Below are 27,682 nucleotides of genomic sequence, written 5' to 3'. Positions count from 1 at the left end.
CACAAAATCCTTTTCTCTCTACTCCAGGATTGCTCCAGCCCATTCATTTTCCTACTAGTTTTTCAGTCTAGTTTTAAGATTTCCTGAGCAAGTACACAGATGAACATATACCTCCTAGAACATTTACGGTGGGAGGAAGGGAACATAAATATCCCTTTTTCTGAATTATGCTTCATTACTCACAGCTATACCATAGAGTTCAAAGCAAGATCCTGGCCTATGAAGAAGTAACAGTAAAGAGAAAGTAGGGGGAAAAAAAGGGAAATCTGGACAAAAAAGGTTATCAGTAAGTGATGACAGCAGAATGAGGGACAGACATTGAAAACAACACTAGTGTATAGATCTATCATTTTTCCATCTTTTTCAGTTTTTTATAGAAGCATGCTATAAGTTTCAATAGTCTTAAACCTCTTAACTCACAAAAGCCTTATGGCTGCTTGAATTAGGAATTAGCATGAGATATAAACAATAACTGCTACTGGCACCCTAACTCACTGCAGTACCTCATGGCTAGAGCAGCCCTCCCCAGCGCGCTGCAGAGAACCTGGCTGGCACAGTCTGACACATCAGGTAGGAAGTCATCTGCTGGTCTGAATAAATGGCAAGAAAAATGACTCCTAAATTTGCTGAATATTTTGTTTTATATCTCTGACCACTTGGTGCAGAATTATTGAAATAGTGTTGACTGCTTTACAGTTGATTTATATTATTCTGACTATAATAAGGAGCCAAAAAGTTACTCTGAGGAGGCACTGCTGGAAGTGTCCTTTGCAGCAATGTTTTAAGGGATTCCTTGTGCACTTTCCAACTTTTGGCAGAAGCTATATTTAGAAAGCTTCTTCACTACATCAGTCCCTACCTATTGCAGTGGTACCTTCAACTCTGATGTAAAACTGAACAGCTCTTCATTTTCTCCTCTTTGTACTGCACACCTGGAACGTAGCAGGACGTATTCAGGGCATGGGTGGATAAAAAAAAATGTGACATTACAGCTGGGCAACCAAGGTTAATGCAGGTCCAGAAGCTGGGTAGCTGCTCTCAAATCAAATCCAATGCCTCTTCCTCTTTACTGACTGATGCAGTCCGGATCTCATTCATGACTTCTTAAAAGTTGAGTAATATTACTTGGGAAATGGTATGTGAGCTTTTGAAATAATATCTAATTCGATAAGGAGATTAAATATACTTGATGTTGACCACAGTCAAACAAACTACAGAGACAACCTTTCAATCTCTGTCAAGCTCAGGAAGTCAAATAATGCTAATTCAAACAAGAAATCTCACATTAATGTGCTACTTATGAATTATTCTCCCTCCACCCTGTTTGCAACTGTCTCTAGTTATGCTACCAAGCCTGTGTCTGCAATAGCACAGGTCCCACAGATGGTGATAAGCACCAAGGAAAATTGTTTGCACTAGAGAATAGATAACATTTACACCTGTGGGCTAGGCGTAACCACACCAAAAACCAGAACATAATCTCAAGGAAACCTAGGTATGAAATGGAGATAAAGGATATGTAGCAAGACTAGACTGCATTGGAAGATATTTAAGTTAAACTGAGACATACGACAGATCAGAGAAATGAAACAGACTGGTTTTCAGGAGACTATTACTCCCAGAGCATTTCATCAACCCCACTTCTCCAAGTCTCCTTTTTCATAACGCTTTCATATTTAAAACGCAAACAACCCTCATCCCTCCTCCAGATCACTAAATTGGTGAGAAGAATAATAAATGCAGAGGCTTTAAATGACACCAAGCATGCTGTAAGCAAAATAGAACAGATGGAAGGTCCAGCCTACAACCATCAGTGCAACATTCTGAGGAAGGGAAAAAAGATTAAGACTTTAGCTATAACCAGGGAAGGAGCATGCATACGAACTGTAAGATTATTCTGCTGTTATCATGCAGTTTAAGTCAGGACCCGTATATACCTTAAATGTATCTCAAAGACTAAATGTAATCCCTCAATCACTCCCTGAAATCATTGCCCTAGGCCACACCATGTGAAATAGCCTCTTAATCAAAAGACCAAACATCACTTTGCTTATTTTGTTTATGGTGAAATACTAAAAGAAACGTTTTCCCACTCTTATAAAAGAAAAACATTGTTAAGTGGAAGTGGAGCCTTTAAAGGTCAAAAAGCTTACATCTTTCACATTCCACTGAAATACTGTTTCTTTGAGGGTGTGTGGGGGGGGGGGAGGATGTGGACTTCAACTCTTTCAATACACCCCATCCTCCAGTATTCTGCTGAGGAATGCAAATTATTTCCTTTGAGGTTATTCGGTAAAAGAAGGATGCAGAGGTCACATTTTGTTGACTCACTACTGCGTAAATGCATTTGGGAGAATTTACTGCTGATAAGCTTAGAGTCCTAAGAGCACCAGTTGAGTACCTATGAGGAAATAGGTGGACTGAGTGTTCAGTAGGTATTCTATGGATACACCCCTAGCTTGCAAAAGCCTTCTCCTACAAGGAAGTCCACTGAAATCAATGACACAACTCACTTTGGAAAGGTTTTGCAAAGCTGGACTTTCACACAGTAAGAATTCCACCTTTCTTTGAAAACCTGCACTATTTGGAAAAAAAAATCCTTTGTAGAGTTTCATGGATGTTGCATACAAATACAGCTCACGCACATAGGTTTGACACTAATATCACCTAACATTCATGAAAATATTTTAAAGCAGTTCTCCTACCCCCCCTCAATAAAAGTTTACAGGGAAATTCAATTTATATTTCTGTTGTGCCAACAAGATTAAGTTGCAGCAATACAGAACTGCCTAATAACAGAGCAACAGAATTACAGGAGAATTTTGCTGAGATTATTTCCCCAAGTGCTTCATATTGTTAAACCACTGTATCTCAGTTATATGTTTATATAAAAGTTCTTCCTTACTACAGCAATTCATGCCCTGTCCATGCTGTACAAGTATATTGATGGATTAAGAAAGAATTTATCATATGAAGTCATTCTACCTTTGATTCATTTAAACTACTACCTATTAAGTAGTAAGAGTTCTCATTTTGCTTTTGTACTACTAAGATATATTACTTTTATTAAAATGAAGCATATCTCTCAGGACTAAACATATCTGCATCTTGAATAGAGAACCTACATTCAAAGGTTAAGTAACAATTACTTTACTTTTGACCTATAGGGAGGACACTTATTTAAAAGATTTAATGTTGTACTACGAGGTTCTTGACTTTACAATCAAGATAATTATAGCATTGACCTTATGGTGTCAGTGAATTTCTAGCACATTTGGCATTCTCTTTCTTCAAGCTCCAGATTAGCCTAGTCTTTGTAGGTCACTTCTGTAAGGGATTTTCTGATTTTCACACTCCTGACAGAGGGTAGTTTGGGGGTTGTTTTGTTTTTTGGTTTAACTTAGTAAGAGTAAATATGAACATCCTAGAATTAGATACTAAACACAGGGAAAGGAAGGTGTAGAAAAGGTAAACAAAATGGTAAACAAAAACAACCCCACTTGGGTTGGACAGGAAAGCTACATATTAAAAACACAATAAGTCTTAAGTCTGAACACAAATTATTTTGCTCATATTCCATCTAAGTTTAACTAAATATGAAAACCTTGCATTTGACTTGAAGCAATAATGTTCTGTTTGATCTCCTTGATTAAAACAGTCAAGTACAGCCAGCCTCATCATTATTTGCATCCAGCTCTTAGCTATTCTGCATATTAACATGATATATGGTAAGTTCTCAGCCCATGTACTTGACTAGAAATCTAGGAATTCATTTGCATCACTTGATAAACACATCATTTTAGTATATTTGCCAGTCTTACTGCCCTACCTACAAAAATAAACACATCAAAAGGCTGACTGAAGTGGCTTCTATCCAAGAGATTTAAACAGGACAACACAATACATGGAAAGTGAGTTACCTAGGGTGTGCTCCATTCTGTGCTATATTCTGCACAGGTTCAGCCATAAACTGATGACTGCTCGCCTCACATGTTTTCTGAAGAGACAGTTGAAGTAAACTAGTTTGCACTAATAATGACTTTGAAAGAGGAGATTGTAGGCACTTTCAGGGGGTGGTTTCATTTTCCTTGAGTATAAAATGACATTAAAGGAAGATGGCACTGTGTTTAGTTAGCAGACTCCTAGGGCACTTAGAAAAAAATCCGTAAGTTTAAGTTACTTCACAGAAAGATTATTCTCGAATGTTAGTGCTACATACATTTAAAACCAAACTAATGTAAACCTTGGAATCAGCTGCATGTCGCTTTGACACCATAGGTCAAATTCTCACCTCAGCTAACTTGTGTAACTCCAGCATAACATCACTGATGTTGTTTTTCAGGTAAATACTGAGCATTAAAATGCAGGAACAAAATCACTAGCAAATAATCATCTCACCTGTCATCTTCATTGGACAGGCCACAGTTTTGCAGTCTTGAAAGGGCTAAACGAAAGAATTGCTCTAGAAAACAAACAGCAGAGAGAAGATTTTAATGAAAATACTCAGTGGTTCCCAATTTAAAAACAAGCATGCCATCCTGACTACAGCATTTTTAGCCAAAATTGCTTTTACACACTGTGCTCAAAGAACTCAAGAACACTTGTAATTTAGGACCATGCTAGAATCAATGATGCCAAAGGAATCCAGGTTTATCATAGCTCCTCTCCAGGGAGCTTTTCCTGCTATCAATACCCCCTTGTTGGAACACAGAATGGGATATGCATACGAAAACTCCCAGTTACAGACAAATAAATATTAGAGGAGTTTCCAAGACTCGTGCCTTAACTGGCTTTCATTTTGCCTTCTACTTGCCTTCAGCTGAAAGAGATGCAGCCTTGACCCAAGAGGAGGGGCTACACAGCCAAAGGAGAGTAACCATGTTACCTTTCTTTGGAGAATTCATCCAACCAGTCTGTGCTAACCGGCAAAGAGGGACAAAGGCATCTTCTCAGTCCTCCCTCAGTAAACTTGCAGCTGTTTGACACTTCTAAACCTCTCATTGCAACAGGATCCGAATGACTCATTCTCAGATGTGTTTTTCCTGCTTGCAACGCCAGAGGTGCAGGAAAACGCACCACCTTGGTTACACAGAGGGCAAAGCAAGAGGCTAAAGCCCAGATTCGCAAGGGCACTAAAATGGTGCACTGTTCAGTGTTAAAAACTGAAGTCACTCTGACTTCACAACCTTTTTCAGAAGGGTGACCAAGGCACTTCAGTCTCTGGCCCAGTCTAAACTGTGGCTGACCAAGGCAGGCAGTAGGCATTACTAGGCAACACTTTGCATGGGCATAGCCATGTAAGGGCGGGACTACCCTCTGCAGCCACATCAACACCTCCTCTGGCTAAAGGGGCTATCCTTGCAAAGGGGAAACACTGCCGACATAACTGCCTCAAGGTGGGGACACTTGCCACGGTCCTCAGTAGGACTCTGGATCCTGATCAGCTTAGGTGTGTTGAACGAATCCCATAGCACTGCTAATGCTCCACTGAACAGAGCACTGGCTAAATATCTTCAATACTCCAGCCTATATACACATGAATGCAAGCAAAATTTAAATGCCATTCCCCCAAACTCCTGCTTTTTTGGAGTTTCTCTGCTCAGAGGGGCAATCTTGAAGTAGTGTTTGTTAAAAACAGGATCCAGATCAGAGGGAATAAATAAACCTACTAAGTCACTGCTAGGTGCCCCTAAAGGATTGACATCAGCGAATAAACAACACCAGGCCTAGACATTCAGGTGGCCTAAACATAATTTATGTATTTACACTTAAAAAATAGGTACACACAGAACACAAACCTGCTCTCTTTATTCCATAAGGTAGTTCAAACTTATCACTTCCATGGAACTCTGCCACTTTGATAAAATCATTAGCGCACAGGAACGGGTATATTTTGTCAACACTAATAAAGAGAAAAAAAGCAAAAAGTTTCAAAAATCCACATGAGATATCTAAATAAACCATGTAATTCATGCAACCACTTAGTTTTCTTCTTCTTCAAAAAAAATCAATAATATTTGGTTATTTTAAGTAGGATAAAACTCATGAACACAGGGAAAGCAAATGAGTCACAGAAAAGGAGATTTTATAATGTAAAATTCAGGTAGCAAGTGAAAGATTGCTCCAGTAGTGTAAGTTATACAGATTCACTAAAGTCACATGCACTGAAGAAGTTTATACCATGAGCTAGAACATTTGAAAGAAGCTGTGGTCCAGTAACACAACCAATAACTTCTGTTTTGAAAAATAAATATTCATGGTGAGAAAAAAAAAAGAGGCAGTAAAGAAAATTAAAATTTATTATATATGGTAATAACATAAATCAGAATGGGATTTGAAACTGTGTGTTTCAATTTGGAATATCATCTCCTGAGGACTTCAGCATGTTTGAGAAGTGCTCCCATTCCAAACAAGTGGCTTTTTACAGCTGTGTTAACATTAGTAGGTAGGTTGGGGTGACAGAAGCAGATCCATAAAGCAAAACCATGTGAGGATCTCATGTCCATGTCACACACACTTCATGGGTTTTATTTTGGACTAACTCTAGTACTGTCCCACTGGCTAAACACCCGATAGCAGCTGCACCACATCAGATGTGCCCCTGCCATGCACCTTCTGGATTAGCTTTGTCTGAAAAAAAAGAAAAAAAAATCCAGTCCATATGCACTGGTCTGCGATCAGAAATGTGGCACATAGGGATCATGAGGGCATATGCCTCAGAAGGGTGTTCCTCCTGCAATCTGGAGCCCCAACACCTCACACCTTACCCACGTCAAGATAGAACAAGTCACTTGTTTCTTGCAAAGGCAGTACCCACAGCCAAGGGTTATTTCACCTCAGGGAAGGGGCTCTGTTGCTGTATCTGCCAAGTCAAGCTGAATGAACAAACAGCAGCTCCAGTTCTGTCACATGCTACCATGCCCTTGGCTTCACCTCATCACTGAACTGTCTGACTTTGCACTGATCTCGCATATTATGTCTTAGATTAAAATGCTAACACAGAAGTGTGTGGTCACAAGGAAAAACCTAGAGTGTTGACCATAAACACACACAGCTGGCACATGACCCGTTGCTCCATTAAGAATATTAATAGCTGTAAAAGAAACAACCTCCCTCTCACAGTTTCACAAATCAAATGTCTCACTCATTAAGCTCAGTATGTTCAGCAGATACTAACAGCAAAAAAGAATCAAGAACTGGGCTATAGGTTAATGAAATGAGACTTGCTGAGTTACTGAGACATCAGGCACTAAACATCCTTATTAAATTTAATAGCTTGCCTTGCTGTTCAGAAGCAGCTGGTAAGCTTAGCTATAATAAATAATTTACCTACTGCAAAGGGATTCTTAATTCTAGCTCTGGTTCCTTTCCAGTAAATGATTCTGTCAGGTTACAAATCCTTTCAACCACCCCAGGCTATTACCAAAGTGCACAGACCAGACCTTCGGCTCTGGCAAACTACCCCCATAAAGGAGCTATGCAAATAGGCATGAGATGCAGTCCTCCCTCTGCACCTACCTCTTTCCTGCTGCTCATCTCTGAGACCATTTCTGCTCCTTTGCATAGGAGCAGGGCTACCCTCTATGCCTCACAAGGAGTCAGCGTGGCCCCGCTTTATGAACAAGAGACCTAGACCTCAGAGAGGTGATACTCTTTGGTGACTAAAACTTGGGGACTAGAGCTGTAGAACTGCTTTGGGAAGATGGAGAAACAAGAGATCCTTGCACATTTGTTGAAATAGTAACAAGACTGAGTCAAAGTCTTGCTATCTTGTACACAAAAAGGACCAAACAAAGAAGAAATGGTGCCTTTGCTTAGAACTTTAAGCCTCCTTTAGCCAGGACTTGGTTTGAACATCTTCCTAAGTTTTTCTCAGGGCCATTCTCAGTGTTTGCTCAGATAAAACACAAAGCCAACAATAAAGCCTATCTGCTTCTGTTCCTGTGACAGTTCCTTAATCTCTCTCATCTAATACACATGCTTCTAATATGGAAAACTCTTAGCATTTCCTCACACACATCTTGGATGCACTTCTGTGACCAGGCATCTCCTACATTTTGGGTGGGAGCTATTCTTTTTTTCCAGCTTCCTGCTTGTTTAAAAAGGATGCTTCCTACAAGTATCTTAAGGCAAAGAACACCTACACACACAATTCAAAAGCACTACCAGAAAAGCAAACCATGAACAATCTCAAATGTTGATTCATTAAGAAGGGGGTAAGGAGGAAATCTTATTTCATTAAAGGCTGGGTGTATTTGGATGTATTCACACTTCTTTCCAGACAACTGAGAACATTTTCAGAACTTCTCTGGTCTCTGGATGCTACAGAAATGCTAAGCTATCAGAAATCTTAAGCTCTTTCTTATTTCCAAATTCAGTCACAGAACAACTGAGTTTTTGTCTTGGACATTAAGCCTTCTTTTACAAGAAAATAATGGGTGGAGGAGGATTAGGGCTTGTATTTTAATCAAGAAATAACTTCAGTGTTACTAGTTGCCATATCTGAAGATAAAATATTTGTTTGTTCACTGCATATACGAGCATGTCGAACTAATTGTGTTGTATTGCCCAGGTGCTAGAGAATGGCAAGCTGAACAGTTTGTGTTGCCAGAACCAAGAAAAGCAGCAATGAACCCAAGCCCAAGAACTGCACTTATTGAGGTGAATCAAAGTGTGAAACAGTCCAGAACATGTAAATAATCAACAGTTCTCCTTAAATTGGCACAAGCTTTCCCTTCTTCCCACCTTCTCACACAGGACTCACCCCAGTAAAGATTCAAATGATGGTTTCAAAAGACACGTGTCCAGTGCATTCTTTCTTTCCACAGCTGTGGGTGGTAACCTGCAGGAGAAGAATTTCAAAGAAATAGCAAAAACTGAAATATGGAGCATCAATAAGCCGGGGAAACTTGGACAAACAAAATTAGTAAGTTGATTACTGACTTACTGCCATGCCAAATTTTCATGATTGCCTTTGTATTACAAAGGCAGATCTTTCTGGTTGCAGTTTGATTCCTTTTACTAATATGGCTTTTATTTCACAGTGCTGCTCCAAGAGGTCTGTAACTTTCCTTGCTGTGCAACTATCACAGCAGATAAAAGCAGAGGTTAGATGTGAGGGCCACCTCCAGAGAAGCAGAAGCCTTCTGCTGACTCAGCCCTGCAGCCCTACTAGACAGGTGTCACCAGGGCTCCTTAGAGATGAGTGGGGACTCTTTCTGGAGAGTGGAGCAGAGAGCACCACACAGAATAATTGAAGAAAGCGAGATTCTTTGGAGATAAGTCATTCCTCTCATAATAAGGCCAGAGGGCCAAGACTTACACTTCTAAGCACATCCCTGCTTTAGCACTTGAGCTCATTTAAGAAGAAACATGAAGCCTGGGAGGGAGGGTAAAGTTCAGTTTGAGCAATACTTGCATCTGGGCTGCATTAAGAACAGAAGGATGAAACCACTGCATTAGAGCCACAAGCCAAACAGATCATTAAAGTTAATTGATTTTGGTAACCTCAACTTCTCATGTGAATATTGATACTGAGAAAGCACCCTGTGACATGTATCAGCTGAACAGTTAATTGTTTTCTAGCATCAGTCTCGCAAACAACATTTTTCAGAGCTGCTTCAGAGAGAATGGAGACCTGCATATAAATTTTTTATATAAGAAATATAAGGAATTTACTAGGACAAGATCTACTTATGCAAGCATTTGCACATCACATACAAGTGAAATGCACCTCTGATTTATTAAGTACAAACTTTGTCCTTGTAGCTCTGCTAATTTTGTTCAGGTAGACCTCAGAATTGCAGACGTTTGGAGATTGTTAACAAATGCCCTTCCAACAATTCCTTGCTTGTTACAGACAGTCACTGTAAGTTGCCATAAATATTAGCCAAACACTGGAAATGTTTGGCTAACTCACTCACTCCCTCCTGCCCAATAAACAACCGAAAAAAACCCCAACCCCAACCCCCTCCCCCCCAAAAAAAAGAAACACAAAAACACTCAACTGCTGAACTTACTGAGTAACTCCACTAGCCTCATAGGAAGAAGGAACCTTCACAGAAGAAGTCTGTCCATAAAAGCTAATCCTGAAAAAGGCGAAATTGGTAACACTGAGTTTTGCTACAAGCAGAAGCCAAAATGGAGAACCATTAATATCAGTTGTATGCTATAAATGAGACAAATAAAGGCAAATCAATCACTTCCTTTAAAAGCTATCACTATCACCTTCATAATACAAACACACTGTCAGCCCTGGTCACAGCTGTGCAAAAGCCAGTGAAATCTCAACTTCTTTAAGCACCTGGAATTTTTAGGTGAGCACTGGAGATAGCCAAGTCTCACCTCCCAGCAATTTGCCTCAATAAATTTCAGCACATCAGAAGGTGCCAGCTCCACCTGCAGATATTCTCATGCATGAGGCAGATCTCTCCTAAGTCGATTATCAGACATTAAAGGGAGTGAGCTCACACTGAACACACCACAGTGCAGGGGTGGGGAGCAGGGAGTCACAAAAATAAGATCTTTCTCTTCACTTGGAGACCTGTTTTCAGGAAATTCAAAGGAACATCCTATCTTTGAGGTCCTGACTTCTCAATACAACTAACTCAAATTGGCTGCTAGATTTAAAACTTAAACAAAAGAAAGGGAGAAAGGATGTTAGAGCAGAATGATTACATCCATTCCTCATGGTGCAAAACAAACCCCACTGTAGTAATCAGTTCCACTGATCACTAGTAAACATGTTCAGTAACACAGTGACTAGGGGCCACAGATGAGGGTCATGAGGGTATTAGCACTATAAATGAATGGCACATCACCATACCAGTAGATGTTATTCCTCCACAAATTTCCATGAAGTATACCATACATAACAGCAGCAGCCAGGATGAAAAATAGAAGGATTCGTTTCATGACTGGTAGACCTGAAATATAAGAAAGAAATAAGAAATACAAATATAAGTTATTATTTTAAAGTGAATTTCATCTAGGAAAGGAAATTACCATTATTACTGCCACTCTCCATCACCACAAATTTGACTGGGGATCATTCCAGTTTGATTTCTTTCACTGGGTCACACAAAGTCTCTGTCACAGGAGCTGAACACTGCATTCCTTTGCACCTCATGCACATGCATATTCTTCATGATAGAAGAGAAATATGGCAAAGGCTTGCTTTAGGTTTTCTCTAGTAAGTTTAGAGAGATGCAGTCTCTTACAGAGGCAAAGATAAGAAACTCTTTCACTGACAACCCCAAAAAAACAGTTTCTTGGTTTCGTTGTCTGTTGGTCTAGCCTAAAGGCCAGAAGTTGGCCTTTAGGAATACCTGCTCTTCTCTTCTTTTTTTTATTGAATCCACTATCAATTTCCATAATTACATGGTTAAACAAGGATGCATGTTTTGGGGTAGGAAGATGCCACTGCAGCAGAATAGGGTATAGGTCTGCCACAAATTGCTAGTGGCTTTTTTAGGACTACTGAATATTCTGAAAGTTTGGTTTTGGTCATTCAAAGCTTCACCGAAGCTGTCTGCTTATGCTCTGATGTCTCATTCAGACTCCAACTCCTGACACAGACCTCATGGCTCAGTTGAAAGAAGCATGCTATTTGGAAGCTTCACAAAGCGAGGAAGAGGAGTCAAGACCCAACCTGTGGAAAGCACTTAAGAATTTACTAACTTCTGGAGAAACAGCAGGTAGAGTGTTTGTTTTTCAGAGTTTTCACCTCATTGCACGGCTTAATGAAACAAAACCAGAGAAACACTGAACTACAGCATCTGGCACAACTTGCTGGGGAAAAAGCAACAGTTTTGCATTGCTCACATCTAACACACTGAGCTGCTCTTTCAGTAGCTATGAACGAACTGTTGTTAACTTAACCTTCCGAAAGTCCAAAATAGCCATTCTGGCCACAAATTACTGTGGAAATTTACTGGAGAGCTATAGCCTTCCATTATTTTCATTTCTCTCCCTATGGTGGTAAGCAGGCTCTACTAGGAGCACACAATGCATGTTTACCCACTTGTGGACACGTATTTTTAAAGAGAAGGTAACAAACAGTTCTCCAGCAGAAACAAGCCCATATGAGAACAAATGTACTGCTCAGTTTTCCAAGATGAAGGCCTTTGGCTTTATGTCCCCCCCTTTTTCTTTTTTAATTCCATATGGCTTTTTAGAATATTTAGAGTTGCTGTTATCTCAAACCTGCAGGAAAACAGATGGCCACAAGGCACAAAAATCTCAGTCTTCAAGATAGATATAGCAAGTGATTTACAACAATATGCTTTATACTAGTAGCATCTTAACACCATACCTTGTATTAAAGGCCAAGAAAGAACAAAACGCAGCTCTCTGTGGTTATTGAAAGTTATAAAGCAAACTATTGCAGCTCTCACATGCTTCGACCCTGAAGAAATATCCATTTGTTACAGTGAGATGCATGCAACAGGCCAACCACTTCCACAGTTCTTTATTTCAATATCCTCTGCATAAATTTAATTGTAGGGTCAGAGCTAGGGTTTTATAACATCCTCTACCAGTAATGAAGCCACACAATGAACAAGCTGTAATCTGTCGATTTTAAGCATACCAATCCAGACCATCCTGCTCTGTTTGGGTGAAGTACCCATAGGAGGCAACTAGTCCAGCTGCAACCTTTCCTCCCTCATTGGGAAATGACACTGTCTTTCTTACAGTTTGAACTCCCTTGATTCCTCACCACAATTTTTTGATAGCCATTCTCTACTTTCAGAGCAAATCATGAGTTTCTGGAATAATTTTATAAAAATCTTTCCTTAAAATCTCAGGAACATTACAAATAACTCACTCATAAGGTCTAGTCAAGTATCAGTGATTGGGTGATTCACTTGAGAAAGAACATTTTCCCTATGTTTTCATTTCCTTGTATTTTTAATGACTGTGCAAAAGATTGCTAAAATACAACACTGAAGTGAAAATGAAGAAGTATAAAATTTACATTGATTGAATTAGGGAGTAAAGCATAGAATGGAGATAGCCCACATTTTACTCCCTAATTCAATGTAAATGTCAGTTAAATCAACAGAAGACAATGAATCAGCTCTTTCAGATAAAGCTGTCAAACTACCATTTTACGCTGTCAGAAAAAAAATCAGTAATTTAATCAGTTGCCAAAGCTCCACTAAGAGAATCCTGCTGAAGAGTCAGACCAAGTTAAAAAACAAAAACACCACCAACAACAAACATCAACAAAAAAACACAGAGTAAAGAGAAGGAAAAGCAGCCCATAAAGGTTTTAGGGGGGAAAACAAACAAGAAAATGTTTTTTGCCAAAAAACATTTTTCTTTTTTTCCAAAAAGAAAAAAACATTTTCCTAATTTCTACTGTTGTAAGGTATTTACAACACTATCCATTGCACCTGCAAAATCAATTATAATCTTTAATGATTGTCAATACCTTACGCAGGACATTCAGTGTGGCACACATATGATAACCTAGTATCACGAACGGTGGACCTAACTCAGCTGTGCTGTACACAAAATGGTCTTTAATGATACAAGTGTCTTCTCACAATCTAATGCCCCACTGTCTGACTACATTTAGTGCTTCGAAGAGTACTTTGCAGTCATAAAAGGTGTTCTTTGTAGTAAAAGCTTTTTTTAAAAGCTGTTTTAATGAACAGATGTATTTCTTATTTACTGAAGAAATTATGGGTGTATTTTTACCAGTGACAGCATTTTCCAGTTCTCCCTTCCTCTCCCTAGAATAGCTGAAAGGCATAGAAAGTTAATTAAATAAAAACAAAAACTCCTACGATGCAACTATTACACTGGAAAATTCCCATACTTAGAGATGCAAGAAAATAAGCAACTGAGAAGACAGGGTTCAGATGTGAAGTGACAGTCACGCTCCAGTTTATTTATCATAACACAAACCCCAGCACCTTGATTTAAGCCAAACCACCTCGCTGACAGAGGTCATGGTGCTGCTAGGCCAAGGTCGATCGGGTTTAAGTAAAATAAGAAGTACAAAGCAGGAACTCAGCTACCAAGTTTCCTCCTCTTTCTAAATAGCCTACAGTGACACACAGGACAGAAACCGAAAAGAAACCAAACCCGCCAACATCTGGCATTCTTTGCATACACTGGTTAATTTTCTGAAAGTAAGCAAGCAGCTGGATGCCTGAGTGTTGCGAAAATAATCACGGTCGTTCAGTAGTACGGATCTAAACTAACTTGGGCTGTTCAGCTCGGCAGCCTACTGCAGGCAGATTTAGAATTAGGCAAGCCCCGACTCTGCGACAGCAGTGGAAGATCTGCGAGAGCAGCCGGCATCTCCCCCGGGCAGCAGGGCCTCCCCGCTCCCACCAACCCGCTGCGGAGATCCAGTGATGAGACCAAATCCCTCTCAGCCTCCGTTTATCTTTCACCTTGCACTTGGGGTTGGAGTAGCCTTCTTACAGAAAACAGTTGCGCTGGGAGCTCCAGCTGATGGATTGGGCAATCACCTGACCGCACTATAATCACCCTTTTTCCTCCTCTTAATGCTTGCTCACCTTCCTTTTCTTCTCATGCTTAAAATTTGATTGTTAATAATACAATGTAGGAGGTTTTGCCAGCTGTCTTATTTATTTTGTAAAGCACCTTTGGGTATTACTAAAGTAAATATTTAACTAAAAAGGGGTTATTACTAAATTAAATACTACTCATCTTAAAACAATTTCAGCTCCACACCTATTCTTGTGACAGTTTTTCTTTAACCTTTTGCTGCTGCCAACTAACTGACAGCATGAAAATTTCATCTTACTCAGACCTCAAGTTCCTGGCCCTTACAGACCTGGTGATGAAGGGGAAGTGAGCTTGAAAAATGTGCTTTCAGTGGACCTTGAAATTTAAAGGCCAGAGGAAAAAAAAGAAAAACATAAAACCTTCTAAAAAGTTTTTTTTTTTAATAATACGATTTTTAAGACATATTTACTGCTTTGTGGGACTGTATTTGTGATTGCCAGTCCTGCAATACTGCTTCCTTTTGATCAGGATATAGTATGTCTCTTTTGGAACAACTATGCAGCAAGATGATGAGCAGAAGTGAATGTCACTGTCATGATATTTCTCAAGCTAAGCTGCCAAAATGTGGGCACATCGTGACACACGTACATGTGTTTCTTCTACTGAAATGATACACAGTGTGTCATTAGTTTTCCCAGTTCTTGCTAACTATCCTAAGCACGTGCAGCACAGTTCATTCTCCCTCTTCTTTTTCAGGAAGCAAATGCTGTGTCAGACACACAACAGCACTCAGTAGAGTCTTAACTGTATTTAAGTGATCAAGTCATTTTAGTGCCTTCTCCTCACACACTTTTTAATTAAGTTTTTCATCATTTCCAGTGCTGCTTTCAACATCAGTTTACTAAGAAACAGAAGTCCTCAGAAATAGTAAAATTAAATGAGGAAGGTAGATAGCTAGTGAAGTGGCCCTGAATTAAAACTATGTATCTGAGACTCTGGCAACAGTAATTTGCTTAGGAAGTAGTAATTTAGCAGCTTCTTAAATTGAAAAGATTTCTTTACAACCTGCCCTCACACCACACGCAGATCATGAAGCAGTTAGTCCTGTTCTTGAAGTTTGCTCTGGCCAAATCTTTACCCAGCTAAGCTCTTCAGAGTTTCAGCGTGTCTTTCCTCCTATTTATGTAGCCCAACACAACCTGATCAGTGATGTAGTACCTTTCTCACTTCTCTTCCCTCTGCCTGGGTACCCAGCAGCTTTTACATGTGCCCTGTAGTGGGGGCAGGAACAGAAACAATAACAAGGAATAAGCCAGAAGAAAGAAAAAGTTTGCATGCACTCTGCAGACTCTTATTTGGATAGCAAGATGATGCAGGAATGCAAGCCTCTGTCAGCTACTACAAGCTTTTTGTATCTTTTATCTATTACAGCTGAATCTCCTTCTGGCTGCAAAAACTGCTGCCAGCCAGTGCTCAGAGATACTACAAATTATGATGTGCTCTGTTTCACAGACATATCACTTCTGGGTCTACTAATGCAAAATTCAAAGTCATGTTTACTGATACCAAATACTTGCTATATGGATGAAAAACAACAGTGCAAAGCGTTAGTCAGCGTATCCTGCCTGAAAGCACTGATGTGCAAAATGTAGTGGAGCCTGGGCTTTAAGTATCGCTGAAAAAGCCCTCAAACAGAAACAATATTAGAAGCAGTGGAGTGATGCTGAGTTAGTTAGCCCTGCTGAGAGGCAGAACGTGTTATCTCCATTGTGGGGGAACAGGATTGCTAAGCCACCCTTGAGATCTGAGCTAATATTTTGGCTTAGTGCACCATAGTACCGCATGGATGCCTGGCACCAGCCTGAGGTGACAGCACACTTTGTAGCGTGCTATTGACATACTACACAAGTAAAGAAAATGGCTGGCTTGATAGTTTTCAGCTGGCAGATGCTGGTTTTAATTAATTTTTCCCCTCTAAGAAAGAAAACAGTATTTTCTAAAATTCTGAAATGGCTTGGGGCTCTTTCCAACACATGCCACATTTTATTTTTCTTTTGTAGTACGGTTAAAACACTGCTAACTTGAATTTAAAAGGCAGTCCTGGGTAGATTCAAATCCAGCTTGTGGCTTGGAAGGGAAAAGGAAAAATAATAGCTACTGGACTCTGATCTAACCAGTACTTTCTAAGTATCACCAATGTGCAGAAACCTTGCCTATAATTAGGAACAAGAATAGGAGCAAGTCCATGGTCTGAGCTTCTTGCCTGTTTATACTTCCAGAACAGAACAAGCAGGAAGTGACCAAATTCTCCAAAGCAGCCCAGAAGTCAGGAACAGGCAATTTTATATGCTTTCCCCGTCCTGTCCCTCCGCAGGCCTCCCGCAGACATGCTTCACTTTCCTTCCCGCCCCACACTTGAACACAGCCCAGCAGCCACTGCCGTGGCTGAAGCGACAGAACCGCCAAGGGGTACAGAAGCAGCTACTGCAGCTTTCACCAAAAGCCAGCCCGTGTATGCAAAGGCCACAGCACTTACGAGCTGAACATATATAGTTCTGCTTCCTCAGCTGGCCAAGTTTCAGTTGAAGCAAATGCAAATGAGAAAAAAAAAGGCAAGGAAAAAAAAAAACAAACTCCAGATCCCCAAAACAACAAAAATACCCACCGGTAACACAGCCTTAATAGGAAGGTTTCCTCCAGCCCTGCAGTACTCTCCTAGCTTAACCTTTAAAGCTTTAACCAGCCTAAGCTATACTGCTATTTATAAATTACACATCGTAGGTGCCCGTAGAATACGTGATAGAACAAATACACAGAGAATAGATAAATCCATAGGATTACAGTCTCCTCCCACATACTGTGGTGCCAGTAGCATTCCTTCTCAGCCTGTGCTTTTCCCTCTCCCTTCGGCTCTTCTTCCAGAAAGACTGGAATATAAACAGGTCATGCAACATGTTCTGGAAATCAGAGTTCAAGTCGTTTTCTCTCCATACATTGGCGTGCAAAATTGAAAAAGTTTCTGTCAGCTTAAGGCAGCTGCTCTTCCTGAAAGGAATATGGCATCCTGGGTTTGAATTGATTTGTTCCAGCCCCCCTTGAGAGACATGCTACACCATGCTTGAGAAAACAGGAAGCAATTAATGGAAAGATATGCATCCCACTAGAGGATCATTTATTGTTCTTTGTTCACGGCTCAAGGCCAAACGAACAACCCCTCCAAGGACTCCCAGAGAGAAAGGATGGAAAAAGATGGAAGGAAACAGAGGCTAGAAATAGCCAAGTTAGTCAGGTTTCAACAGTATTCAGGCATAAATCGTATCAGCTCACTGGATTTTTTTTCCCACAAGTCATGATCAAGCAAAATAAATTAAGAAAGACCAACCAGAGAATTATATCTGCATTATATGCAAATACTCACTACAGCCCTAACAAGTTCACCTCAAAACAGGGCACACTTTATGCCTTTTAATAATGCCTAAGATATCAAAACATCCAGCTCTGGCAGATTTGGAGCTGCTGATTTAATCTTAGATGTCACAAAAAATGACTGGGAATTATGCAACTAAATCTGCCAGTCAGCTTGAGGAAAGTAAAGAAACATATATACAATCTTAGTCCAAGGTTAAAATAAACCACATTAAAAAAAAAAATGAAGCAGGATTTTTCCCCCTCTGAGAGCCCTGATTTTGTTCTTTTGCTTCTTTTTCTTTTTCTTCTTCTTTTTTTTTAAGAGGTAGCTGAGAGTACTAATTCACCTGCCTCAATACCAGCACCTGGAGTGTGAAATGCTCATCTGTATCAGCAGTAAATCTGAAGTAAATCAGACAGACTAATCCCTTGCTCAGTCACAACAGCACAAATCCAGATGTGTACTGGTTTTGGAATTTGGCCCTAAGGAGACACAGGTGCCTTTTTTTTCTCTCTCTCTTTTTTTTTTTTAAAGAAAGGCTAGTTTTCACACTAACATCTGCAAGTTCCAGTCAGGAATAGGACCAAATACACAATGACTTGGTTATTTGATGCCACAAATCCCATTCTTGATTTTTTTATTATTATTTTTTACTATGGGGACTAAAAAGAAAGAAGAACAACAACTCATCATCAATGTGCAGATTTGGGTGAAATAAATGGGCCAGCAAATAGGTGAGAACATGTTCCTACCAGTGTGCAACACTGAACTGTTTGATTTCTGTTTAAATACTGTTTGAGGCTCTGACTACAGACATGCTTTGCATGTGTATGCTCACTATCAGTGAAATGTTGATTTCTGCTGTGCTGCTCCCTACATTTTCTCAAGAACTGACATGAAAAAAAAAAAAACACAGGAAAAACAAGCCGCTTGAGATAAAATTTACTCCCCAAAGCAGATTCTGCAAGTCAGTCTGCTGTGATTTGTGCATGCATAGAGAGCTCTTAAATTCTCAGGAATGTAGCAAAACAAGTCATCAAAAACTGTAAAGCTAAATTCATTGAAGGAGGGGAGGCAAAAAGGAAAGAAAAAGAAAAAAATATAAAGAAAAATAATGAGATAAGTGGCAACACTTACCCCACGCTACTACACTACCACTAAGTCTTGGAAATCTCCTAGGTCACTAGTGCTGCCAGCTCAGGGGCAATATAAAGCTGCAGGACATGAACAGAAGTTTGAGCAGCTTCTCTGATAACATTAATGCCTTCAGTTTCCAGTGCTCTCAACTCAGCATTGCAACAAGTATGTTCACATTGCTTCTGGATCTTGAAAAATCAACCAGTATACATAACTTTACTACTAACTACTAGTAGAAAGCTAAATCCAAAGTGACAGTGCGGATTGGAAAAGTTCAAATATTGTAAATATCAAGGTTGTTTTTGAAAAACCTTTATAGCTTCACTATCTTAGCACTGAAGCTAAAAAAAAAAAAAAAATCCAGACTATTTACAGGTAAAAATACATAAGAAAAGCTCTAATGAGCAGCTTTGTTGCTGAGAACCGCACTGTGCACGTGAAGTGTTCCTGAGCTAACAAAGAACTGTTGTACAGGTAGCAGGAGAGCCTTTATCTGATCCCCTAAATGCTTTTCATACTTCGTTTCACTTTTCTACGTGTGAATATAGGAAAAATTATCACACAATATCCAAAACAGTACTACTTCTGAAGATATCACAAGCTACTAGAGACACAGCATAGTTGAAAATCTAATTCATTTAATGCAATATGTCAAGTCCTCCTAACTGATACCTTCTTCTCTGAATGGGAAAGACTGCCAGTCAGCTTACATCTGTCAGAATAAAATCCATCCACATCTTACCACATTCATTACTATTTTCAAAGAAATAACAGATTTGTAAAGCAGTGAATTTCTCCAGGGGAACAGAGATGTAAATCTATTGGATCTGAACATTCAGGGTAATATTAATTGTATTTCCTTAAATGAAAACTGAAATCAAATAAACAATAAAACTCCCAGGATAAAGGTGCTGACTAAAAGACAAAAAAACAGAGTGCTTCACAATGCAAATGTATTAGTTGTTATAAGGAAACTCAGAACAGTGCTCCTTCCCATGGAAAAGCTTGCACAAATTCACTTCAATGTTTCTGCGTTACATCTGCAAAGATCCAGAAATATCAATTGATGGTACGACAGTCTGTATGGGAATGCTAACTTTTAGATGTGTGCCTCCTGTAGAGGAATCCACAGCCCTGAGTTATGCACTATAGTTTCCATACCTAAACATGAGGAAAGCTAATTATCTCTGATTTAATCTCCAATTGCCATCTGTCTGAGTGGAAAGCTGCCTAAATTAGTCAGCAGGGAATGCTGGGAAAGCTTCAGTGCTTTTCGCAGTGCTCTACAGAGATGCCTTTTTTTTTTAATGACTCAGCTCTCGCTGAAGGTTAACACAATCCAGCTCAAACCAAAAATGAACGTGTCACCGTTTTGCTGTTGCTGCTGTTGAAGAGGATGGTCACTCCCAAGATTGAGGGGACTCGAAAGCTGTATTTTACCCCATCCATGCAATCTGGAGTTTAATGTCCCAACAGCCGTCCCACTGATGTTTTCTGCACTGACTAAAATACCTACTGGTCCTGCCAAGAGTGAGGAGTGAGTGTGGCGCGAGGTTAGCATTCCTGGTGAGGGACTCTGCAAGGCAGGCATGGTTCAGATAGCCCCTTCTGCGCAAATCCTCCGCTACGGGCACCACCCCCACCTGTGACTTCCCCAGGCAAGCTTGCTTTGCTCTAGGTGAACCACAGTGTCAATCTCTGCTGCTTGATTCTCAGTCTCAAAAGTCATTAAATGCTACAAGATATGAAAAGGGGTTGCTGATTTTGCAGAAAGACTGTAGTATTCCCAGACAAATTAGCTGTCCCTCCCCTCACTGAGGCTTTGCTAAGTGCCAGCCGCTGCCCAGGGCTGTATGTGCATGTAGCTCCTCTTACTGAGGATTACTCACAACAGAGCCCCAGGACATCATCAGGCTCACCTTGCTTTGAGTCACCACAGGACGATGAATTCCTTTTAGCACAGATCTGCTGCCCCTGTAACCAAACTAACCAAAATTACAGCAGGGATACCAGGTTTGATACCGCTTTGAGATAAAGTGGAAATCCTCTAGAGCAAGACACGGATTTCTTTTCCTTGCTACCCTGACCACACCAAATCCAGAAACAGCATGCCCTACCAAGATGGTGATTCATTCTGCAGAATCCGCAGAACTCCATTAGAACATAAAATGCAGTAAAATAAAAGGCTTTTTGCTCTATTAGATTGCAAATGCTTAGCATAGAATGAGATTTACACAATTATACTCTGTATATGCGTTCCTATAGGACTTCTGAATCCTTTTAGCTAACTTCAGTCAAATTGGACAGGATATTAGGGTTCTAATATAGTTGAGATCGCCACAATTTTTGTGAAACTCAATAGGCAGCCATGTAGAACAAAGAAGCCTTATAAGCTCATCTTTCATTGAACATCAGAAAATCTACATGGAGGAAAGACATCAGAAACTGGGTTTCATGTGTTTCATTATTCCTGTTTGTCATAGAATTGTGTGCTCCAGAGATAACATTAGAACTTCTGGACATAAAAAATGAAATAAAACTTTGAATAGCCTGGCACAAACATTTAAGTTTTCACATTTCCAAAACCAAGTTCCCTTAAGTTAAACATTTTAAATATACTTTTCAGCTGCTTATCAGATAAAAATGTTATCTGTCTTCACTTGTCCAACTTTTAAAGTCAGACTCTGACATCATCTGATGGAGTGTTTATAATAGAAATACTCTCTGTGCAATCTGAAGAATGAGATGCGTTTTCTATTTCACTTCACTATTCTTTCCAAAAAAACTCAAAATGACATTCTCAATTTGGATTTGAAAAAAATCTCCAAACTAATACAAAAGCTAGTTTGGGGCTAAGCCATCTAAGAACTGCTGTCTCACATTGTAAATCAACTACAGCATGCCGCAAGCACAGAAGAACCATGGAAGGAAAATAGCTATTCCATTTCAATTGCTCCAGTGTTACTGTTTTATCAGTGCTGTTGAACCATGGTGCACTTCACTACAAATGCAGCTCTGAGGCCTTTGACTTTTTGAGAACCAGAAATTAAAACTGTCATGGCTGGTTATGAAAGCATGGGGGGGAAGGACAGGCCTATATGGCATCCCAAATTCTCAAGCGAGGCCAGTAACTGTCATCTTATTTCATTAAACATTGCAAAACATGTGGGCAAGCAGAGCTAGCTGTAGTTTTTCCTCACCATAAACATTTCCCTTGAAACAGAGGCTTTTCTCAGCTAACTGAATGAAAAGACAGTAACTTGCCTACACAAGGGACACAGTCAAGACTAGCTACCACATGCTAGCAAGCTTTGGATGTATTCACCAATATGGACAAATCCTAACTTGCCCTGGCACTTCACCAAGTGGATTTCATATTATGCCTCCGTTTAATCTTGTGCAAATTTTGTGTTCAAACAGGCCCTACAGGGTCTCTCCCATCTCCATCCCTAACTCTGCTCCTAGTCTCAATCCTACACATCAACTTCAGGCTATCTGAAGTGCTGTGAAGATCATGGTGATAGTGTTTCCAGGGTGCTCAGGCATGACACTGGTGGAGGTGGTAGACAGGCAGGTTGGAGAACTTCAAAGAAACAGGAAATACCTATTTTAACTACCAAAAGATGAGTAAGGCTGTGGTTTCATTCAGCACCAACACTTCTGAGGCAGCCATGCACCTTCCCCTCTCCTCACTGTGGGAACCTCCCCCCACCACCACGCACACACACAGACACTACTATTTCCTCTCCCCTCGTGTTTCATCAGAGGAAGACCTGTGCACTTCTGTCCTTCCTCCTTCCCTTTAACGGATCCATGACTCTCATGTCATGGCACAAAAACTGTATCAGCACAACACAGAGAGCAGCAATAATTAGCTGCCCAGGAGAGTAGCACATACTCAAAACTTACACTAGGAAAGAAAAAATAAATGAATAAAAAGAAAGATAGTGGCAGTAAGTACAGTCTCAGTTCCTTTTTCAGCCTGGGAAAGGGATTCCTCCTCCCGTGCACACTCGATGTTTTCACACTAATACACACACACACACTTCTTGTAATTGTATTCCCACTGTCACATGCATAGTTCACTGCCCATCTCTGCAACAGTGCAGCTGATGACATTCCCCTCACACCATTTTAATTTCACTACCAGTCACAGGGCTCTGAAAAGCAGCAGTGAAAGAAAGCAGCGCCCAGCCACTGCAGTACTAGGAAAGCATCTGCCTGCAGATTTGGGCTAACAAAGAACTTCTCGGAGCTTTGCAGCAGCTGATCTTTTTAGTGTTTCCATCTTGTCTAGTAAGTTGAAGAGTCTGTGGATATCTAAGACTGCTTGCCACCCACTTTATCAATAAAATTTTCTACTGGCTAATGGCTCAAAAGAAAGCAATTTCCATATTATGGGAATGGAAACCTGTTTTGTAAATTAAGAGAGTTTAATTTATTAAGTCTGAACTTCATTTCATTCCTGTCTGTTCTTAAAACCAGCTCTTTGGTTATTCCATTCCTGCATTCGTAATAGAGGGGAGGATCACTTTTGTGGCTTTTCAAAATTTCCAGCCTTCTCTCCCCAGCCAGGGCAAATGGGGGTTATTCAAGTTTTTGTTTTCTTCCTCCTGGCTCCCCGTGGATGCAGGAATGTAAAGAACAGCTCCAGTACAATGTACTCCAGTTTTTCTGCTGCTGCTAGGGCCTGGGAGCAGATGCAACATGGAACGGTTGCATGCAAACACAGGGTGCAGGGTATCACAGCAACACTTCAAAATTCATTTACTTTGTAACAGTGGTGTAAAGGGTCTTCCAGCTGAGACAGGAGGGCTTCAGTTTGCCTTCAGGACAGAAGAATGACCGTCTTCTAAACAATGATGAGCTACCCTAGCAAAATGAACTTTAAAAGGATGTGGTAATTTAAGATGACAGACACAGAACAGAGAAGGAAGCATTGCTGCAAAAGTATTCTATCACATTCTGTACCCACATTTATTCAAAGTAATTTTCCAAAGTAGTGATACTGCATTCAAGCTATTTGTTCTCTGTTTTTACTGCACAGCAAACACTAGCCAATGCCCATCTCTTTTCAGTTTTTCAAGCTATCTGCACAAATATCATCTACTATATCAGTAATCACAGCAGCTGAAACATAAAGTGAAAGCAAATTAGTTTCAATAAAGCATTGAAAGGTGACTTAAAAAAGAAACAATTTGCACATCACATTTTATTCTCCACCTCAACACACATCAAGAAAAGCTGAATTTGTAGGTTCTCCTGTAGCAGGAGGACGAAAGAAAAACTTAATATACAAAGAAATCCACAAAAATGAGTAAAATGAGAAGTTCTATTCCAATTTCCTCAGAAGACTATGAATAGGTACAAAACTAGTCATGTGTAACATTGCAAAAATGGAAATAAGAGAAAACGGATTAGAGGGGAAGACCAGGAATATTTTATTTTGTTTCTGCACTTTTGGTTTTCTGAATAAACTGGTAGGAACTAAACTCAGAAAGACAAAAAACCCCTCTAGAGTCAGTTACTTCATAAAGTAATTTCCCAATGTTCTTTACTAGCTTCTTCATAAAGTTAGTGTAATTGATAAGCAAATCATTTGAACACAAGCCAGGGGTTACAAATTTTATAAATGTAACTCTTTTTAATTATGCAGTGCACTTTTTAACTGATTAGCTGAAACATGGCAAGCACCTGTAAGGATAGATTTCCATAAGTAGGGGTATTTCAGGTGATCTTGAACCCATTCTAAATATGTACTTGACAAGGAAGCCACAGTAGAGTATCTCACGACACACACACATCCAGTAAAAACAACTTTTAAAGTTTATAAGTAAAATAATCTTATTCTTAAGGCGCAAAGACAAACAGAACTTATGCCACAGCTCAGTTTATGACTGTGGAAAGCACAGAGCTTCTCCTTATGGACCCCTTTGAGGCAAATTACCCTAAAGAGACTCACGGTGGTCCTCAAGCTATATCCTCAGGGTGCCCATCTGACTGAGGCCTCTTCTGGGCTGAAATACTTAAATCAAAATCTCCAGTAATGTATAAAGCAACACATAAGAAACAGAAAATCAAAAATCAACAGAGCAGGTTATGAGAATGGCTACCATTCTGTCTCAGGAGGACGAATCAAGCCTTCACTGAAGGACACTAATCATACAGTGCTCGGGTAGTAACAATGACAATTTATCCCAATTGATTGGGAGAAAAGCATTAATGGCACCCAAAAAAAAGCACAAAAATCCTTCTTCCCATCATAAGAATCTTCCCACTCCCTGTCATCTTCCATCCAAAAATGACCACAGAATCAAGCAACCATCCCAAATCCCCTAAAACCATCTCTGCTTGTAAGTTTTCATAGTCTGAGAAGGAGGTGAACAAGAAGCCCCTCAAGCACTTGCCACATTGTGAGCAAGACCACTCACCACCTCAGCTGCTGCCTTCCCCTCCTCAGCCGGGCAGCATCTGCACTTAATTTCTAAAGCCATTATCCAGCAGAGGACATTGTACACATCAAAATAATAGCTTGCCAAACACCTTGTCTAGCCTAACGCTGTAACTCGCCTCTTTCTCCACAGACTGAGGACAACAAGTACTCATGCACTTCGGGTCGTTGAGCCGCCTTTCAGTTTTCGCTGTCCAGCTTACACCCTTTGCATTTGCACCCTTGGGTGCCTCCCTGCCAGGCAATCAATCACACAGAGAAGTTCCCTTCTGCTTTTGATGGGGGCGGGGGGAATTTGGACATGGGGAGTTTCATGGGTCTCAGGGGGTGATTTCTACATCCCACATGCAAAAGAGATCTCCTGCAGCTAGGACGAACCTCAGAGAGGCCACAGGACTTCTCTGCCTTTAACAATGTTGCTTTAAGGAGCAGTGTTAGGTTTAAAGAGTAACTTCTCAGATTCTGCTTCAGCTTCTGTGGAGAGACAAACATGCTGAAGAAGCAGGTATTTGCATGAAGCCAGAAAAAAGATCTATAGCTTTATTTCATGTAGGTGGGAAGAAAAACAAGAATATTTCTGCTGCAGTCTTACAGAAGGAAGGAAAAGTACTTATAAAAATATCACATCGGTGACCAAATCAGATGGGGATATTTCCTGTTAGGAAACAGGTGGGCAAAAGCCTCACCCCTACTTCCTTTAATCTCTCCCTAAACTATTTTTTTATTATTATTGAGTGACCAGCCTGGCACAATGACATTCTCCACATTTAAAATTACATATTTTTACGTCTAACATAGCACAATAATGCAACCTTCATGCAGTTCAGCTACAACAAAATTATCACATTGCAGAAAATAACCCTATCCCATTGCAAAGTTCACCCTTTCTAAATTGCTTTGCAACCATATTGTATGTATAAATAGCTTGACACAGAGTGGGCAAAAACAGGGAAATCAAAGTGAAGAAACCCAGACATAAAGTTTCAACGGGATAACAGGAGTGTAACATTCACAAAAACACAGACCAACCCCCGCTGGCTTTACTAAGCTCCGGTTCAAGCTTTGGATCAGGAAAAATTCCTGTTCACCTCACTGGAAATTTTAACTTGAAAAAGGATAGCAGGATTGGTTTCAGTTTTTCAGTTCAGTTCAGGATTCAGTTACTTTTAAATAACTGAAACAGAAACACCAACCCCACTGCCAAATAATAATCCAAAGCCTTTAAAAAGCAGAGAACACAAAACCTCCAGGGTTTGTTTTGTTTCTCCCCCGAACTATAAATAAGGGATTTGCACAACGGCAGTCTGCCCCCAAAGCCATTGCTGCTTTCACTAGGCCTACCGTATTCCAAAGGGACAGTGCCTGCCTTTCGTCGTGCCCACCAAAAGTCTTTTATGGGCACCCACCTAGCCAGTAACCATAGTAACACTGCGGGGTTACCACACCGGAGCGGAGGGGGGAAAGAAAAGAAAGAAAGAAAAAAAAGAAAAAAAAAAAAAAAAAAAAAAAAAAAGCAAAGCAAAGCATATCCTCCTTCAGACTTTTACTCACGGGCTGCTCGGCTCCCTCTCCCTCCCTCCCTCCTGCTGCGGGCAGCCTCCGCGCCTCCGCTCGCCCTCGCCGCCGCCCCCGGGGCTCCCTCCCTCCCCGCCGCCCGCGCCGCGCCGCGGGGCCGCGCCGGGCCGGGGGCGCCCGCGGGGGCAGCGAGCTGCCGCCTCCCGGCCCCGCCGCCCCGGCCCGCTCCCGCCAGCACCGCGGCCCCCGGCGCGGCGCGGCGCGGCGCGGCGCGGCTCGCAGCCGGTCGCGGGTAACTCACCGGCCCGGGCCGGCCCCCGGCGCCGGCTCTCGCGGGCAGCCGCCCCTGGGCGGGCGCGGGCTGCTGCCGCCGGCGCCGCGCGCTCCCCGCGGCCGCTGCGCTCCCGGGCGCCGGGCGGGCCGTGCAGGCGCTCCGGAGGCGCTGCCGGCTGCTATTTCCATCCTTCTAGGAAACGCTACCGCGGGGGAGGCGGGGGCAGGGAGGGAGGCTGCTCTGCCGGCGGTGCCGGGACCTGTCTCGGTTCAGGCTCCAGGGCTGACATGGCTTGCTGCAGCCGAAAGCAAATCTCTTAATCTCCCCTTTCCTTCAGCACGGGAGGTTCTAAGTATTGGCTACGTTTGTGAGGTGTATTAAAATGTTACACATAAGCCAAACGTCACCA

At 41.0% G+C, this 27,682-nt stretch overlaps 1 protein-coding gene across 3 annotated transcripts in view; it reads right to left on the bottom strand.

Annotated features, from left to right (window-relative positions):
* ST3GAL6 (ST3 beta-galactoside alpha-2,3-sialyltransferase 6) overlaps positions 1–27,368 on the bottom strand; it is a 42,262-nt gene extending 14,894 nt beyond the window's left edge. Inside the window, exons 1-7 of one of the 3 annotated variants that reach the window (XM_062595792.1) lie at positions 27,036–27,052; positions 23,805–23,918; positions 10,826–10,925; positions 10,020–10,088; positions 8,765–8,842; positions 5,799–5,902; positions 4,399–4,462 (exon numbers count right to left, since the gene is read on the bottom strand). In XM_062595792.1, the coding sequence (XP_062451776.1) occupies positions 4,399–4,462; positions 5,799–5,902; positions 8,765–8,842; positions 10,020–10,088; positions 10,826–10,914 (404 nt within the window). In that variant the 5' untranslated portion in view covers positions 10,915–10,925; positions 23,805–23,918; positions 27,036–27,052. Of the gene's footprint in view, positions 1–4,398; positions 4,463–5,798; positions 5,903–8,764; positions 8,843–10,019; positions 10,089–10,825; positions 10,926–23,804; positions 23,919–27,035; positions 27,053–27,300 lie in introns of those variants that run through there. The other 2 variants (XM_062595783.1, XM_062595801.1) reach the window with 2 other exon arrangements.
* Positions 27,369–27,682: the final 314 nt, after the last annotated feature.

This window comes from Rhea pennata, chromosome 1 (genome assembly GCF_028389875.1).
Source record: "Rhea pennata isolate bPtePen1 chromosome 1, bPtePen1.pri, whole genome shotgun sequence".
In the NCBI taxonomy this organism is placed as follows: domain Eukaryota; kingdom Metazoa; phylum Chordata; class Aves; order Rheiformes; family Rheidae; genus Rhea; species Rhea pennata.
The sequence above is the reverse complement of the archived record's forward strand: the minus strand, read 5'-3'. Positions and strand labels throughout refer to the sequence as shown.